General features: G+C 38.0%; 3 protein-coding genes and 1 pseudogene across 4 annotated transcripts; 1 reads left to right on the plus strand and 3 right to left on the minus strand.

The window, feature by feature from the left end:
* Positions 1-1,581, plus strand: LOC103932865 (cysteine protease XCP1). The gene is made up of 4 exons (XM_009342513.3): positions 1-526; positions 697-932; positions 1,018-1,158; positions 1,245-1,581. The coding sequence occupies exons 1-4, from the start codon at positions 61-63 to the stop codon at positions 1,458-1,460; spliced, it is 1,059 nt and encodes a 352-aa protein (XP_009340788.2). The 5' UTR covers positions 1-60; the 3' UTR covers positions 1,461-1,581.
* Positions 1,582-1,799: 218 nt separating this feature from the next.
* LOC103932866 (damage-control phosphatase At2g17340) lies at positions 1,800-4,637 on the minus strand. The gene is made up of 12 exons (XM_009342514.3): positions 4,446-4,637; positions 4,288-4,353; positions 4,138-4,204; positions 3,950-4,018; positions 3,708-3,848; positions 3,369-3,497; positions 3,175-3,261; positions 2,870-2,944; positions 2,702-2,779; positions 2,506-2,583; positions 2,251-2,313; positions 1,800-2,138 (listed from the first exon to the last, which is right to left on the minus strand). The coding sequence occupies exons 1-12, from the start codon at positions 4,613-4,615 to the stop codon at positions 2,055-2,057; spliced, it is 1,107 nt and encodes a 368-aa protein (XP_009340789.2). The 5' UTR covers positions 4,616-4,637; the 3' UTR covers positions 1,800-2,054.
* A 2,363-nt stretch (positions 4,638-7,000) lies between these two features.
* Positions 7,001-8,401, minus strand: LOC103932869 (annotated as a pseudogene).
* Positions 8,402-9,257: 856 nt separating this feature from the next.
* LOC103932870 (aminoacylase-1) lies at positions 9,258-13,050 on the minus strand. Of its 2 annotated transcripts, none has more exons than XM_009342516.3 (5): positions 12,388-13,050; positions 11,407-11,669; positions 10,488-10,625; positions 9,696-9,944; positions 9,258-9,558 (listed from the first exon to the last, which is right to left on the minus strand). In XM_009342516.3, the coding sequence occupies exons 1-5, from the start codon at positions 12,959-12,961 to the stop codon at positions 9,445-9,447; spliced, it is 1,338 nt and encodes a 445-aa protein (XP_009340791.1). In that variant the 5' UTR covers positions 12,962-13,050; the 3' UTR covers positions 9,258-9,444. The 2 variants fall into 2 exon arrangements, with proteins under 2 accessions (XP_009340791.1, XP_009340792.1); XM_009342517.3 differs by having other exon boundaries at positions 9,696-9,935; positions 12,388-13,048.
* Positions 13,051-16,699: the final 3,649 nt, after the last annotated feature.

Below are 16,699 nucleotides of genomic sequence, written 5' to 3' on the forward strand. Positions count from 1 at the left end.
CCTCCCTCACATTCATCCATCTCTTCCTCTCTTTACCTCTCTCATTCTCTCGTCGAAAAAATGGCATTTTCGAAGATTTCCCTTCTCGCCTTCCTTGTGCCTCTCTTTCTCGGTTCTGCTCTGGCTCATGAGTTCTCGATCGTGGGATATTCTCCGGAGGACTTGACCTGCATGGACAAGTTCATCATGCTTTTCGAGAAGTGGATATCGAAGCATGGCAAGATTTATGAAAGCATGGAGGAGAAGCTGCATAGGTTTGAGATTTTCAGAGACAACGTGAAGCACATTGATGAGAGGAATAAGAACCTCGATGTCGATAGCTACTGGCTTGGTGTGAATGAGTTTGCTGACTTGAGCCATGAGGAGTTCAAGAGCAAGTACTTGGGTCTCAAGTCTGAGTTCCCCAGAAGGAGAGAGTCCACCGGAGATTTCAATTACCGGGATTTTGATGTAGAGGCATTGCCCAAATCCGTGGACTGGCGAAAGAAGGGAGCTGTAACCTCCATCAAGAACCAAGGTTCATGTGGTATGTGAAATCTCTCTCTCTCTCTCTCTTCTTTTTTATATGAGCCTAAGAGGATTAGGCGAAATTAGCTCCTCAGTAACAGTCGATGTAGAGTGCCAATTACCCTCTCTCTCTCTCTCTCTCTCTCTCTCTCTCTCTAAAAAAAATGAGTTATGATGATAAAAATGCAGGTAGCTGTTGGGCATTTTCCACTGTTGCTGCAGTTGAGGGCATAAACCAGATAGTCACAGGAAACCTAACATCCCTGTCTGAGCAGCAGCTGATAGATTGCGACAAAGCATTCAACAATGGCTGCAACGGAGGCTTGATGGACTATGCATTTGAGTTCATAATCTCCAACGGTGGGCTCCACAAGGAGGATGATTACCCCTACATTATGGAGGAAGGAACTTGTGAGGGAAAGAAGGTAAAACATATATTTTCAGATCAAAATTTAGCTATCAGCGGATCATCACTGCTCTTAATCTTACGTTTGATTGTGTTATCTTCAGGCGGAGTCAGACGTAGTGACTATCACCGGGTACCAAGATGTGCCGGAAAACAACGAACAGGCTCTCCTCAAGGCACTGGCAAACCAGCCTCTCAGCGTGGGCATTGAGGCCTCTGGCAGAGATTTCCAGTTCTATAGCGGGGTGAGCTAGTGTCCATATACAGTTCTATTAATGCCTAAAATGCATTAATTATTTACTAATCGAAGGACGAACTGTTGGTTTTTCAGGGGGTTTTCAACGGGCGTTGTGGAACCGAGCTAGATCACGGTGTAGCAGCGGTCGGGTATGGAACTCAGAAGGGGTTAGATTACATCATTGTGAAGAACTCATGGGGGCCAAAGTGGGGAGAAAAGGGATACATAAGGATGAAGAGGAACACAGGGAAACCAGAAGGAATCTGTGGTATTAACAAGATGGCTTCATATCCTACCAAAAAGAAATGATATGTTGAATTGGATGTCCCCTGATGACCGAAAACCATTGTTTTTCCTTGTCTTTCCTTCTATGTTCTACTTCCACAAGTGATGAATTTTCAATAAAATGGCAAAGAAATTCATGAGAAAATACTACATTTTCCATTGGCCAGTAGAAAGTAGAAAAACTGGATGCATTCGGCAGAAAAAAGTTAAAAAGTGCTAGTGCGTTGTTTGGCCCAAAAAAAAAAAAAAAAAGCGCTTCTGAGTAACGGAAGAATTTCCACATATTCATAGTGAAAGCACTTCTATCATGTATATTTTACTCTTTCATGTATCAAATTAAACACAAAATGTTATCAGGTCGACTGAATAAGAACAGAAATTTCTTATTTCATATTGAAACTACAGTACAGAGGTTGATTTTGTGTCACCTGGACACAATACCATGTATGGGAGAATAATCGTAACCACGCCTAATAGTCGCTAGGGTTATTCAACAGGAGGGCTGACTTTTAAAGTTCAAACATATAAGCTCTTGCAGTAGCTAAGACCTATTACTTCATGTACTGAATGACTTGGAATAAATTTGGTTACGAGCACAGACAACAACAATCAACATAATCAACTCAACAAAACTTCGTTGTATTTGAATACGCAATCATAAAGCCTTCCTCCTAGAAACTGGGCGACCTCCGAATGTTTCACCTGGAACAAAGAAGAGAAGCAAACAGAAGTTGCATAATATTAGTATACTGCAGAAAGAAATGCTTATTAAGTAGTCATTAGAAGCAAACAACATTTGGAATCGAAGCATTACCATCCCAATCTTTAGGGAATCACACTTAAATTGCGCATAAAGATTTGTCTCTATCCCACGACCCTGTCAAAAGCAATTAAGTTATATTAAAACAATGAAGAGTCAAGCTGCATCATCTCAAAATATTCAACAAATCTAATAGAACTTCCAATTATACGTCATTCATGACTTCATCTACAACGATAAGTAATCAGTTCAACATTTAATTTACGAGCCAATGAAAGTAATAATTCAAGAAAGTTTTTAGATTTTTACCATTCCTTCCAAAATAACAAGGTCTGCATCACTTGCCAAGTAGGCTAGCTCTTGTGGCACTCTTGAAAGATCAATAACCTACAAGGAATTGAGAAGCCAATGAGGCTAATGTTATACAACTATAACAATATTCATAGTCCAGCAACGGACTCATAAATTCAATCTGATGACAAACTAAGAATTTCCACCCCCTTACTGGCAAATCATTGCCTGAATTAGCAATCAGAAGCTTTGAAGTATCAACACCTTTGAGCGTTCCGTTCTTGTCCTTCAACTGGTAAATGCCACTCATAATATCAATTTCAAGTGTCAACCAAGATTTTTTTATTTTTGAAAAAGATGACATGTCAACCAGGTCTGTTACCTTTGATATAATCTCAATCAGTTCAGTGTAAGTTACATCATTGATAGAAGGCAAGTCATTAGCTGCCAACACAACCTGCATAAAAAGAGGTAGTCATGTGAAAATGCTCAGCAAGGCAACTCATTCACAAAGCATTCATAATAAATTTCATGCCTTTTGTTATTTGGCAGGAAGAAACAAGTTCGGAAAATACATGCTAAAGAATGCAACTATTTTTCTAGAGAAAGAGAGGATACTAGAAAAACTTCTGGGGTTTCTACATAAGAACCAGATGCATTGAATATGAACAAGATTTGACAGCAAACCTGTGTCCCACGCCGGAGTAATTCTCTTGCAAATGGTAAAATACCCAAAATAATATCAGCACCAGAATTGTCGACAAATATAACAGCCTGTGAAGTTAAAGAGATAAATGGTTAATACATAAGAAGCATCTACAATGGCATAAATTCTTACAGACTTACAGAAATATTTACTAAAACTTAGAAATGCAACTTGCCTTTTTCCAAGATTTCTTGGTCCATTTTAATTTGAAGGAGTCCAAGTCATCGATAACCCAAGGTCGAGGGACAAGGTTTTGACAACTAGCTAAAAAGGACATCCCATCCTTTGAGAAAACTTCTGCAAGCTTCAGGAACATAAAAAAAAAGATAAATGTCAAGTAGTTTCCAACGAAGTACTATGAAGATTAGCTTTAGCAACAGGAAGGAGTGTTACAAAAACAATGTATCATGCATATCCTTAAGAATTAGTTGACGCATGTTAAGTTTACCGTCACCAAAACCCAAGTAGTCAAATTTCCTATATTTACTAGTTCTACAACAAGAAAATCACATACCTGTGCAGAACCAAGATCGAATATGTTTCCGGCAAATATTCCTCTAACCAGATTCTCTACCCGCTTGACTTCATCTTCAATAGCATCATTAAGATCCACTACATTCTCAAACAGGGATATGGCCTTGGCATTCTCTTCATCCTGATGTGTTTAATCGCAATCGCAATTCCAAATTCCAAGTCAATCAATTATCTACACAGATGGACTAATAAAGCGTCCAATAACAGTTAGAAAGCACCCACCTTGACTTTCTTGAATATGTCTTGGAATCCCAATTCCCTAAGAACTTGCTCACGAAGTCTGCAAAGAAGCTAGATTTCCCAAACAAATCACAAAAAGTTCAATGCTAAGAACACAACGGCGTTATATCATCACTACTACAACACAACAGAAAGTGAAGAATCAAATCAAATCAAAACTTGGAGCTTACAATGCAATCCGGCGGGCCGCCGTGACTTTCAGGATCCTTCTTCAAGTCCTCAAGTATTTCAGTGTACCTTTCAGGCAAAAACACAAACAGATTGCACCGCTTCCAAAAACCCAATTCACTCCATCGCAAAACAATCAATAAAATGTGTACCTTTGAGCAAATTTCTCAGCTCTGGCCGTAGCATCAGGGACCGAAGCGTCGGACTCAGCTCGTTTCCTGCCGAAAACCAGTCAAACCATTAACGAAAACCGAAGAAATAGGGTTTACGATGGAGGTTGCGAGGTTGGGGAGAGGATGAGGATGATTACTTGAAGGAGGGGGTGGAGTTGTAGAAGAGGTCGATCCAGGAGAGCTCAGTCGGCGTGGGCTTGCGGGGGTTGTCGGAGGGGAATCTGTAGGGAATGGTGCAGGCTCTGTAGTTGGATTCGATCGGCGTCATCAGCAGTGGAAATGGCACCATTTCTGATGCGCTCTCCATCTTCTTCTTCTTCTCTTCGAATTTCAACTTCTCGTGATGATTGAAGAGAGCCCCTTTTATGCAAACTGGGCAAAAAGCGACAATTCGTGCGTCGGTGGGGATACGAAGCCAAGGGAAAATAACGCACGAGGATATTATAAGGAATCTCCTACTCTTTTCTCTTTTATTTTTCGAGAAAATTGTAATAATGATCTCTCAATTTTAATTTAATTAGAGTAATAGTTTATCAATTAAAAATTTATGATAATTGGTTTCTTAACTTATCAAAATGTGTAGCTATGATTCTTTTAGTCAACTCTGTCAGAATTCTATCAAAACGAGTCATGTTGAAAGAATCATTGCTCCAATTGTTTTAAAGTTGATAAAGTTGAGAGACTATTTTTCCAATTGTGTTAAAGTTGAGGGACCGTTGCTACAATTTTTCTGATTTGATCTTTCATATTTGCCCCTTGATTCAACTTCACATGCATGACACGTGACTTATTCTGATAAAAATTCTAACAAAGTTGACAAAAAGGACCATAGCTGTGCATTTTTATGAGTTAATAGAACAATAGTCATAAATTTTTAATTGAGAATCATTGCTTCAATTTCTATAAACTTTTTTTTCAAAATATGATTTTCGCTATCATGTTTTTTTTTTACTACACACCTTGATTTATTTTTATACATTTTTATTTTTGATCTATTACGTTCAAATGTAAAAAATAATTGAATACATATGGAAAGAAAAAGGTGCGTAAATAATTTATCTGTTTATTAGTCACTTTACATAATTATTTGTTCATTCAAACCAGCCAACTCAAATTAATTCGAGCCATCTTGTTCGATTTTTACATTGATAAAGTATAATTCCGAATGAAATCGGACACAAGTTGCAACTAGTACGGCTTGATTTGATTTGATTTATTTGAACTCTGTTTGAATCCAACTAAATCATCTATATCTATTTTTTTGTAGTGCATGTTTTAAGAAAATAAAAATAACAACATTAAGAAAGAAAAATTTACAAATAACGTGTGACTTTTTTTTTAAACGGAAAATAGATGTAACGTGGTAAATACAACATTAGGTGTCAAATCGACAATAGAGTGAAAATCAAGCAAAAAATAGGCAAAATACTCGTTTGTTTTTGTCATATTTTTTTGTATAACTTGCTGGTTCTTGTGCCATTGGTGAAATAAAAGTATTTTTGAATAGGATTTTGCTCTCCTAAATGATCCCAAATCTGTTAATATTGCGTGCTTGAAGGATTAGCTTCAGAGGAATATAGTTTCGTCCACAAAGTGGAATATGATTCTGCACTTGCAGATGCAGTACAATTAGTTTTAAATGCAAAATTGGACAATCACTCTCTGAGAATTTGGTATTGAATTGTCGTGCTCTTATGCATTAAAATTGGTCTTGTGAAATTCAATATATTTTACCGTGAAAAGAATTTTGTTATTGATGAATTGACTCGTTTGGGTTTGTCATGCAGTTTATGTTTAGTCTTCTTTTAGCAACCTCCTCCTTCTTGTCATCAATTGCTAATTGCAAATAGCTTGAGTCACGTAGTCTCGTGATATTCTTATGTCATATTTCTTTTTCTTTCAGGCTTAAGGCTCGTTGTCAACAAAAACAAAATGTCTTAATCCGAGCTCACATAATGAAATATGCAATTTGAAGCCTAAGGTTGAACCAAAATGAAACGTACAGATGAACTAATACAAGGCACGCATTTAATCATGTTGATTTCCTCGTGCGAACAACGCAATTAGTGATGTTAAGACATGTGTAATTCACGATTAATATTGTATTTGATTATATAAGATTTTGTTGGTATGCCGTTGACGTGATCATAATGTCGATACTTGATGATATAAAATGTTTGTTTTTTCAACTTGCCAGTCTGTTTCCAATTGAAAAGCTTTTTCTGTTTCTATTTTCCAATTTTATTCAACCAATTCATTGAATTCAAGGAAGCCAATTACATCATCTCATCAAGAATTGCTTCCACAATTGGTGGATGCTTTCATAGCCGTATGCACCTTGAGTGTACCCAAACATTTCCTTTTATCCACAAGTATACTCAAACCGAACAAAGTTAGCTTCACGATGATGTGGTTAGGTTAGTTGACCGGAACAACTGCATCTATAAACTAGACTACTCAAGTCCCTGCATTTATACGTTCACCAAACACGAGACAGGACATAACATCGCATACGCAACACAAGTCCTGTCTCGTGCTTCATGTTCTCATTCTGTCATTCATTATCCGTGAACGAACTTCTAAACAGAATCGTAAATTCTCTTCTTCAATCCGAGACATTTACTAAACATAAACAAAATCACCACGAACGATGAGACCAAAATAGATCCAAACGACGTTTACCAACAAAAACTTGAGCGACGCAATTTGTCTTACACTATCTTAATCCGAAACAATGTAGGTTGCAACATGTTACAATAAATTACAGAAGAAGTAATTAAACAATCATGCAGCTCAGAACTTTCCAAGTTTACTAAATCATCAGATATGGAGATAGTTTTGAGGTTAAGAAGCAGTCATATCAACACTAGCTTGTTTTCAAGAACTGGAACCCTGCTTACTTGGTTAAATCGCAGCAAACGACAAGTCATGGGGAGTTCATTGCAATGAGATGTCAGGATATACAGAATTGGAGCGTTCGTACAAAGAATGAAGTTTGCAAAATGAAGCAAGTAGAAGATCAGATGTAATCGAGGCTATACCGAGCTGCTTCTTTTTTTTTTCTGCACCCTTCAAATGCCTCATTTCTTTGCCTTTGCAAACCTGAGACACCGATACTTTTCACCACTGACAGTGATTTCAAGTGCTCCATCTTGGTTATCCTTGATTCGACGCGGTTCCCATAAGAACGCTCTTCTCTTTCTCAAGGTTTTCTTTCTCTATTTTCAGCCGTGCTTCTTGTCTGGCAATCTCTGCCTGAAACCGAACAACGTTCATGAGGCTAAAACACAAAGCACTGGTAAATCACCTCCATTGAGACTTAAAAGTAAATGTTTGACAGATTAGCAACTACAAATCATACAATTTGGCATAAAGTAGTGATTAAATAGCTCTCCTTAACTAATCACAGAAAAGCTTATGGTCATATGAAAACTGCATAATAAATCAGATATTAACAGGACAAATTGCTGCCCTGCTGCCTCTGCATTTCTGCTGCTAAAAGGGGAAAATTGAACATTACATCCAATTGGGTTCTCAAATCAAACCAACAATATGGGAAATTGATAATATAAACAGAAAAAAGAAACCCATGATATAAAAATTGAATTCAAACGAGAAAATGGAATTGCACTCGAGGTGTTCGACAAAAAGACTGAACTGAAAAAATTGGATTGAAGAGAACAAGAATATACTAGGAATAAGAACCTCGCGGCGAGAGAGCTCGGCCTTCCAAGCAGCTTCGCGCTCGGCGACCTCGCGTTCCCGCTCTTCGATGTAGCTCTGCATCTCCCGCTCCTTCATGATTCTGTCTTGGATATCGGCATCCAGAGCTTCCTTGAGCTCCTGGACGAACTTGTCCACCACCACTTTGATTCTCAGAGACATCCCCAATCTCGAATACGCACGAATCTCTGATTTCTAAAACCCTAACACGCTCACTGAATCATCGACGCGGTCTCTTCCTCGGTTTAGGGACGGAGGACGACGGTCCGGCTGGGCGGCGATTGCCGAAGAAGGAGACAAACAATGATTTGGAATTTCTTTGGCAGTGAGTGACTGAGTCATGAGGCACTCTCCTAGTCTCCTTCCCTTCGCAACTTAAACGGTGCGTTTTTCATAAGGAAAAAATTATTATTATTAGTATTCTAAAAATCTTATTTTGTACTTCGAACTTTGTATAATTAGAAAGAAAAATACACTTGTGTTGAGTGCAGAATGCAATTTTTGAATGCTAATAAAATTTTCAAAAAAATAAAAATAAATATTAAACCTGTTTACTTATCCAGGACATGTTTGAATGCTTCTTCTAGGACATTTTTGACTTGTTCGGGACTATTGGATAGTTCAAGAAATGAACGGTAAAGGTTGATTTTAAGAAATTTTTTTCTTCCGATTTTTACGATTTATTTTTTGGACTGCTTAATAGGAATAAGTCAAGATTGAGTCCTTTTATAGCATGTTTACTTATGCGAGGAGAGCTTTAATTCTTTAATTTTTATGCATTAATATGGGTTGTAATATGAATGTCACATACATGTATTTATTGCTATACACAAGAAAAATCATAAATTAGAGTTAAATACTCATTTCAACATATTCCAAGTAAATAAGCATATCGTTACTTTCGAGTTTGTTCTGAAGTGTTATTGTGTGAATTTTTTGTCTGGTAGCGTTTTATTATAAACATGTAGAAAATCTATGCCGACTCTAGCGCTTTTATCGAGTTCACATATAGAATGATAGAGCTTTAGACAATTTGAGATGGAATGCCAAAAGTTTGTATCTTTCAATACCATGTAAGTTAAACGGCCTGCTTGAATGCCGAGTTCAATCACACATTGAATTGAAGTGGAAGCGTGAAGATACCCTTCAACGGACAAAAAATAACATATATTGGTGGGGCCCGCATATGCCACATCATGACCTAACAGGGTTATTGACGGTCAAACTAACGACAACACCTGAATGAGCAAATTTTATAAAGTCAAAGTTTACATCCAGTATCAAGGATGATACACCAACACATTGTTACATCCAGTATCAAGGCATTTCGTATCTCTCATTATATATTTCAACAACGCAAAAACACTAGGCATCCCTCTGTGAGAAAAGGAATGAAACATACGTGTTGTGGTATTACAACTCATCTCTGGAAACCGCGCTTCTCCCACCATCAACGTAAGATGCATACGCCTTGATAATCGATTCGTAAACATCAATTCCTTTCAAGTATTCGTCTTTGTTTAGAAACTACGATAAGGTGAAAAATTGTGAGGGTCAGACTGCGTAGTTGCAGACTAGCTTATAAACAAAAACCACAGAAAGATAAGATTCATAAACACTTAAGGATGCATATGTAACAGAAACATATCAGCCTGTCCATTTACCTCGTTATGGTCATGAAGAAGAATAGGAGTGTTAGCCATCGGAGAGAATCCAATTGCTGGCAAGCCCAGATTCCGGAAGTAGCGAGCATCTGTTGAAGCAGGAAAAATTTCTGGCTTACCAAGTTTCCCATTAGCTTTTTTGACAGCATCTTCAAGAAGAGCCCACCAGGGGTTTGAACTATCAGTTGCTGTAAGGATTGGCCTCCCCGCCTTATCAAGCACAGAAACCTTCTGCTTGAACTGCCCACGCTATGAAGTTATTTAAGCAATTCATATTTCGCTAAAATACATGTGTGCATGAAAATGCGTGCACAAGCTTTCAAAATTTTAAACATTAGGACTTGCGTAGAGATAGTAGTCCATACTAGGTAAAGGCAGAAGCTTGAACATTTTAAGAGCTTGAGGGCAAGTTTGGCAGGACAACATATCATAAACAGTTCAAAATTCAACTAGGTAAACCAGTAAAGACCACTGACGATTTTTCCTGGCAATGCAAGGAGTGACAACACTGGTACGGTTGTAGCTTTGTACCACATACGTGATTGGAAAGGAGGAAAGCTACATCAATTATTTGATCAACCAACGAGGCTATGAATCACTTATTAGTGAACTGTAACCATTGTATACACTACATCTGTTTCTCAGTACTGCCTATTTATTATTGTATTTAATCGTTAATAGAGGTAGTACTAGTTTGAAGTGTTTATCATACTGATTTATCACATATTACTTAATGTTCTTCAGTATTCAATAATTGTGTATTTCATAAGATAAGATCAATGTGCTAATTACCCTGAATGTCATGTTTCGTGAAGCAGGGGCCCATTCTTCAGCTATCCGTTTCTCCAAAGACTCCTGATCAGCAGTTGGTGGGACCCTAATATCAAAGCCTGCTTCTGCTTCAGATGGCTGCAAATTCATGACAAAACCCTGGACGAGAAAGAGGGAAAGCATTTATCATCAGAAATTTATTATTATTATAATTATTATTATGACTGGATGACAAAGGAAAAGAATAGTCCCAACATGATCCCAAGTTATAACATAGAAGATAATTTCCACTGCCAACTTTTGGAAATGTATGTCAGTGCTTGCCAAATCAAGCTTAACACTTTACATCCTAAATCTTTCAAGTCAAGCGAGACATGTGCTCATTTCATCACACGCTTATGTCTTAAGTGGTAACTTAACACCTCCTACTACTAAAATGTGTCCCGAATGGAACTTCTACAGCCATTTATGTTTCGTCATGTGCATGGTGAATCCACAATGCAGTATTACAATCGTAACATAAATTCCTTTGGTCCCTCCAAAGTCTAAGAATCCAATCTTTAAATGAATATTCACCACTCACGTATAAGATCAAGTTCCCAAACTTAATTTGATTTTTACCAACCAAACATTAAGGGTGTTGTGCTCAACTAACCCAAGTAGCATAGAGCGTGCTCAATACGACTTCAAAAGCGAAAGAGATTGCAACACCTTTACCCACCCGATTTAGTTCCATCGAGAACTCAACCACTTTAATGTCCCACTTGGTTACAAGCCCACGCTTCTAGATTAGGCAAACTTAATTTGATTCATTGTAAAAAAAAAAAAAAAAAAAAAAAAATCAATAAATAAACTCGATTGCACTGATTAAGAGCTTCATGTAAGCATGTAAGTCAACATCAAATAATGAAGAAGCAAGCACCAGAGTGCGTCAACATACTGTTGGAGTTGGAGTGCCAGCTTTCAAAAACACCATATTAACAGAGACGACCTCGCCTTCAGCCTTCAAACCTGCCTTCACCAAATCGAACTGTGAAGCTCGGAACCGCCTCACACTCTCAATGCTTTTCAAGAGATTCTCCATGGCAGTGTTGTCATAGAGCTTAGCCCCATGACCAGGAGCCCCAGTAGCCTTGATCACCAGCCACATGGGACACCTCTCTGCATAGAACGCCCTGTAATTCTCAGTCGGCGAGGCCAACCCTGTTTTTTTTTTTTTTTTTTTTTTTTCCAAGAACACCCATTTACCAAATAGAAAAATCATTAGAAAACAGCAAACCAACACAAATACTTGAAAAGCACTAGTACACCCAATTAACCAAATGAATAACCAGTAACAAATACTTAAAAATCACAGGTAAAATCAGTTGCCCAAATGACATAAACACTAGCAATTAGCAACACAATAACAGATACTGAACAGCACTGATACTGCACAGCACTAGCATGCCCAATTACCGAACCCTATACAATCACTAGAAAATAGCAATCCAGTAACAAAGACTTAAAAAAAAGCAATTGTATTTACAATTACCCATATGATAAAATCACTAGCAAATAGCAATCCAGTTACAAAACCTTTGACAGAACTAATATTTTCAATTACCCAGATAACAAAGCCACTAGCAAATAGCAATTCAATGACAAAAACTTAAAAAGCACTAGTGCTTTCAATTACCCAGATGATAAAATCCCTTGTAAGTACTAAATAGCAATCTAACAACAAAATCTAGAAAAATACGATTACCCAGATGTTAAAATCTCTAGAAAATAGCAATCCAATAATAAAAACCTTCAAAAGCACTAGTATTTTCAATTACCCGGATGATAATATCACTAGCAAATAGCAAGCAAACGACAAATAATTAACAAGAACTAGTAACAGTGAGCAGAGCAGAATGATACGGTCTGATTAGCGCACCTTCATCAAGCACAATTCCTACGTTCAATCCCTTGAAAACATCAGATTCAGCCAGCTTCTCAGCGCCGTCGTGCCCCCCAATCTCCTCATCAGGCACAAACGACAAGTAAACAGACCTTTTGGGCTTAAACCCAGAAGCCTTGAGCCGCCGAATGGCCTCCAGGTACTGAATCCCAACGCACTTCATGTCCTGGGATCCCCTGGCGTAAACGTCGCCGTTCGGATCCAAGTTGGCCGAGAAAGGTGGGTGGACCCACTTGTCGTGCTCGGCCGGGACGACGTCGGTGTGGGAGTTGAGGAGAACGGAGGGCAAAGAAGGGTCGGAGCCTGGCCATTTGAGGAGGACGAGCGGTTTGCCGGGGACGAACTCGAGAGTCTGGGACTGGAGGGAGAGGGACTCGGCCTCGGAGAGAATGAAATCGGCTGCTTCGCGGTACTGGGGATTAGGGTGGGCTGTGTTGATTTGGAGGTATCGTTGAAACCGTGAGATTATCGGGTGGTCGGATTGTATGGCCGTTGATTTTGATGAGAGCAGTAGCAGAGAGATTATGCAGAGACGAAGACGAAGCTCCATTTTTTTTTTTCTTTTGTTTTTGTTCGAATGATTGTTTCAGTGACTCGGAGTGGATGATGGGTGAGAGAGAGATTAGAATTTGTCGATTTTTGATGTGCGAGTAGTAAGAAAAAGAGTGCGTGGATATTACACCTTAAACAATTTTTGGTTGACACGTTTGTTTGATGTTCGCAGGCGCCAAAATGCATGAAGGTGTAGATGGACCAAAAATAAAGTCACAGTAGTACTAGTTTATAGGGAAAATTAGAATCTTTATCACTTTTTTAATCCTCTTTAGATTAAACATTGGTTTTAATACAAAATTTAATTAGGATGCCTAAACAATAATCGTATTTTTATATTTATTTAAATTACAAGTCATTATTGTATTTTTTTAATTTAATATATTAATTATTAAATTTCATATATATTCTTTTATGTAGATATATTTATGTACGTGCTTATTCTTTAAGAAGCCGGTTCTCCCACGCTTTTTTAATTCAATCCCATCTATAAAAGTCTCTTACACGTGAAACAAAACTTGCCATTGGATGTGCTGCCTCATTACATTCGTGAGGAGCAAAACGAAAATCTATTGACCTTGGTAGTGTTAAACATTTGATATCACATACCAAGCCTTCAATCAAACCCTCACGTTCTTTTCTTTTCTTTTCAAAATCAAATCCTCCGAAAAGAGAACTACATTTCTTAGTTGGCCTACTATATATATCGATACTAGCCCAATGGCGTCGTCCATTTCTAGCTTTTAGTCTAATTTCTTTGTATAATCTCGTTTTGATAAGAGCTAATGACCAGTGAGTATAAATTTGCCCCTATGCAATTAACTTTACGTACCAAATGCCTTGAATGATCTAATTTAATATTATATCATGAACCAAACTGATCATTATGAGTTAGTGTAACATTAAGTAACGTACCAAACTCCTGGTACATTACAAACACACTGTATAACGTTTTTTTTTTTTTTTTTTTTTCAGACAAATACGTTTCAAAAATGAAAAAACTTTACGTACCAAATGCCTGGACTGATCTAATTTAATATTATATCATGAACCAAACGATCATTATGAGTCCGTGTAACATTAAGTAATGTACCAAACTCCTGATTACATTACAAACACACTGTACAACGTTTTTCCAGACAAATACATTTCAAAAATTACTGAAACTTTTACGTACCAAATGCCTGGAATGGTCTAATTTAATATTATATCATGAACCAAACGATCGTTATGAGTCAGTGTAAGCATTAAGTAACGTACCAAACTCTTGGTAAATTACAAATACACATTGTATAACGTTTTTCCAGACAGATAAGTTTCAAAAATAAGAAAAACTATACGTACCAAATGCCTTGAATGATCTAATTTAACATTCTATCATGAACCAAATGATAATATAAGTCAGTGTAACATTAAGTAACGTACCAAACTCCTGGTACATTACAAACACACACTGTATAACGTTTTTCCAGACAAATACGTTTCAAAAATAAAAACTTTATGTACCAAACAATTAATATGAGTCAGTATAACATTAAATAATATACCAAACTCTTGGTACATTACAAAGTTGCAGTCCAATAATGTACCAACTTAAAATTGTTAACTGGTACATTACAAAGTTGCAGTCCAATATGAGTCAGCATAACATTAATAATGTACTAATCAGAGCCTTGCTCAGGACCCTCAACTTCTTATACTAGCTACGTACGTTGCAATGTAACTCCTAGCAAGTTGGATGGATCTGAGATCCAATCGAAGCTCCATATGGGATTCTTAATTCGATTAATACTAAAACCCTAATTAACAATTTGGCTAATACACAACATGCATCGACCCCAACGTGTGAATCATGTTTTTTTTTTTTTTTTGAACTCGATAACAGCTTCAGTTATACCTAGATTAATCAAGTTTTCATCTTTTAATTGTTTTTGTTTAATCAAAACCTTCGACTTTGAAAGACAATCAAAATCAATGCACCCAACTGATGATTGAATAAAAATCAGTAACTGGAACTTGAATAGGAAGGTTTCTGAAACTTATGGTACGTTCATAGGAAGGAAGTGCCGCTGGAAAATAAAATTCACTAGAAAAATAACATTATTAATATCCTTAAATTCAAATCCTTCTAATATTGAACAAGTATTCTACTCGGATTAAAACTCTGAGACATAGTAGCAAGAATCTAGGAAACTTGCGTGCATTTTGGGGTGAAGAAACTGGATACGGCAAAGAGATATGTTAAAGGCTATGGCAAAATATGTAATTTAGGTACACTACAATGGGTTAATTAAAATACACATGGCACCAAAATTGTAGGAGAATGTTTAATCAAATTGTTAAATTGAACTGATGTTTAATCTAAGAAACCTAAAAATAAGGGGTCTATATCAAAACCCCCTACTTTATATTCCTCGTTAGTTGTAATTAAAGGACAAACATCTTTCCGAATCAGTTTTATGCGGATCCTGTGCATCAATTAATCGTGGCTGTTGAAATTATATCTTGTAGTCATGAGCAAAACATGATCACTGCCATTTTACTCACTGTTTCACATCCCTAAATTATCTCTTCCCTTCTCGCCTACGATGCTTTCCAGCAACATGACTAGATGATTTTTGTAATGGTTGTGGAGCTTAAAATAATCCCAAATAATTCTAGAGGCGACACATGGACTTTTATTCAAGAAAGATAAGATTGCCCTCAATAAATGGGCAGGCTTCTCAAATGCTCCCATGCGCAGCTCACATCCCTGGAGGTCCCAGCAACTGAATACGATTGCCACTGCTTACCTGCCTTTGGCAAGGAATTAAAGATAAGGATTAATTATCCAAATCCTGTCTTTGATACATTCCCATTTGAAGATTGACTCGAAGAAGCCTCTCGCATTTATTTCTTGAATTTTCTATTATGTTGAATTTCTCACATGTCGTATCAATTAATTTTTCCTAGGAAAGTTTCTTGATCAATCCCTAGATAAAGGATACAATGGTAGGAAATTTAGAAACTACGATGAACGGAACCCCGTACGTGCAAGGATTTGGACCAAAGAATGGACACAAGGATATAGCCCCACGACGGAGATCCTCAAGGCTCAACGCGACGACAGAAGGAGCCCCACCGCGGTGGAGTCGCGCCACTACCACCACCACAGTGACCCAGCAACCATGGCAAAGCCACCAGGCCACGACACCATTTCCATCGCCGCTGCCTTTGCAACGTCGCACCTAACCAAACCCTAAGCAAGAAGCCCAGGTCCATTTCCAAGCCCATGGGCAAGAGGCCCAAGACTTGGTAGCTGCCACAGCAGGCCTAAGGCAGGAGGCCCAGCCCACTGCAACAGCAGGCCCAAACCAGAACCCAGAACGTGGCAGATGCAACCAGCCAAGCCGCTCAACAGGCTTAAGCCTAACTTAGCCAATAGACCATGATGTGGTAGCCCAACGGCCATGTAGGCCTAAGGCGAGCAGGTGCTTGTCTAACTCGCCTCGCGACTCATTTCGATGACCCGGTCCACAACCCAATCCATTTTAAGGCCACCTCTAGCGATTTAGATTCCGACCAACGGTCCTGCGATCGATTTAGGGTTACTTCACCCCATTTTTCTGCAATAATGCTCGCTTTGGGCTCAAGCTTTATACCTGCAGTTCACTATACTTCCACCACATATAGAGACACCAATTTTTCAGGCTCTTCCAATCCAAATAGCGAGCACCACCTGCCCCAGTAGGTTGCC

Source organism: the organism of the source record quoted next, unplaced genomic scaffold (genome assembly GCF_019419815.1).
Source record: "Pyrus x bretschneideri cultivar Hongxiangsu unplaced genomic scaffold, Pyrus_bretschneideri_v1 Contig7, whole genome shotgun sequence".
In the NCBI taxonomy this organism is placed as follows: domain Eukaryota; kingdom Viridiplantae; phylum Streptophyta; class Magnoliopsida; order Rosales; family Rosaceae; genus Pyrus; species Pyrus x bretschneideri.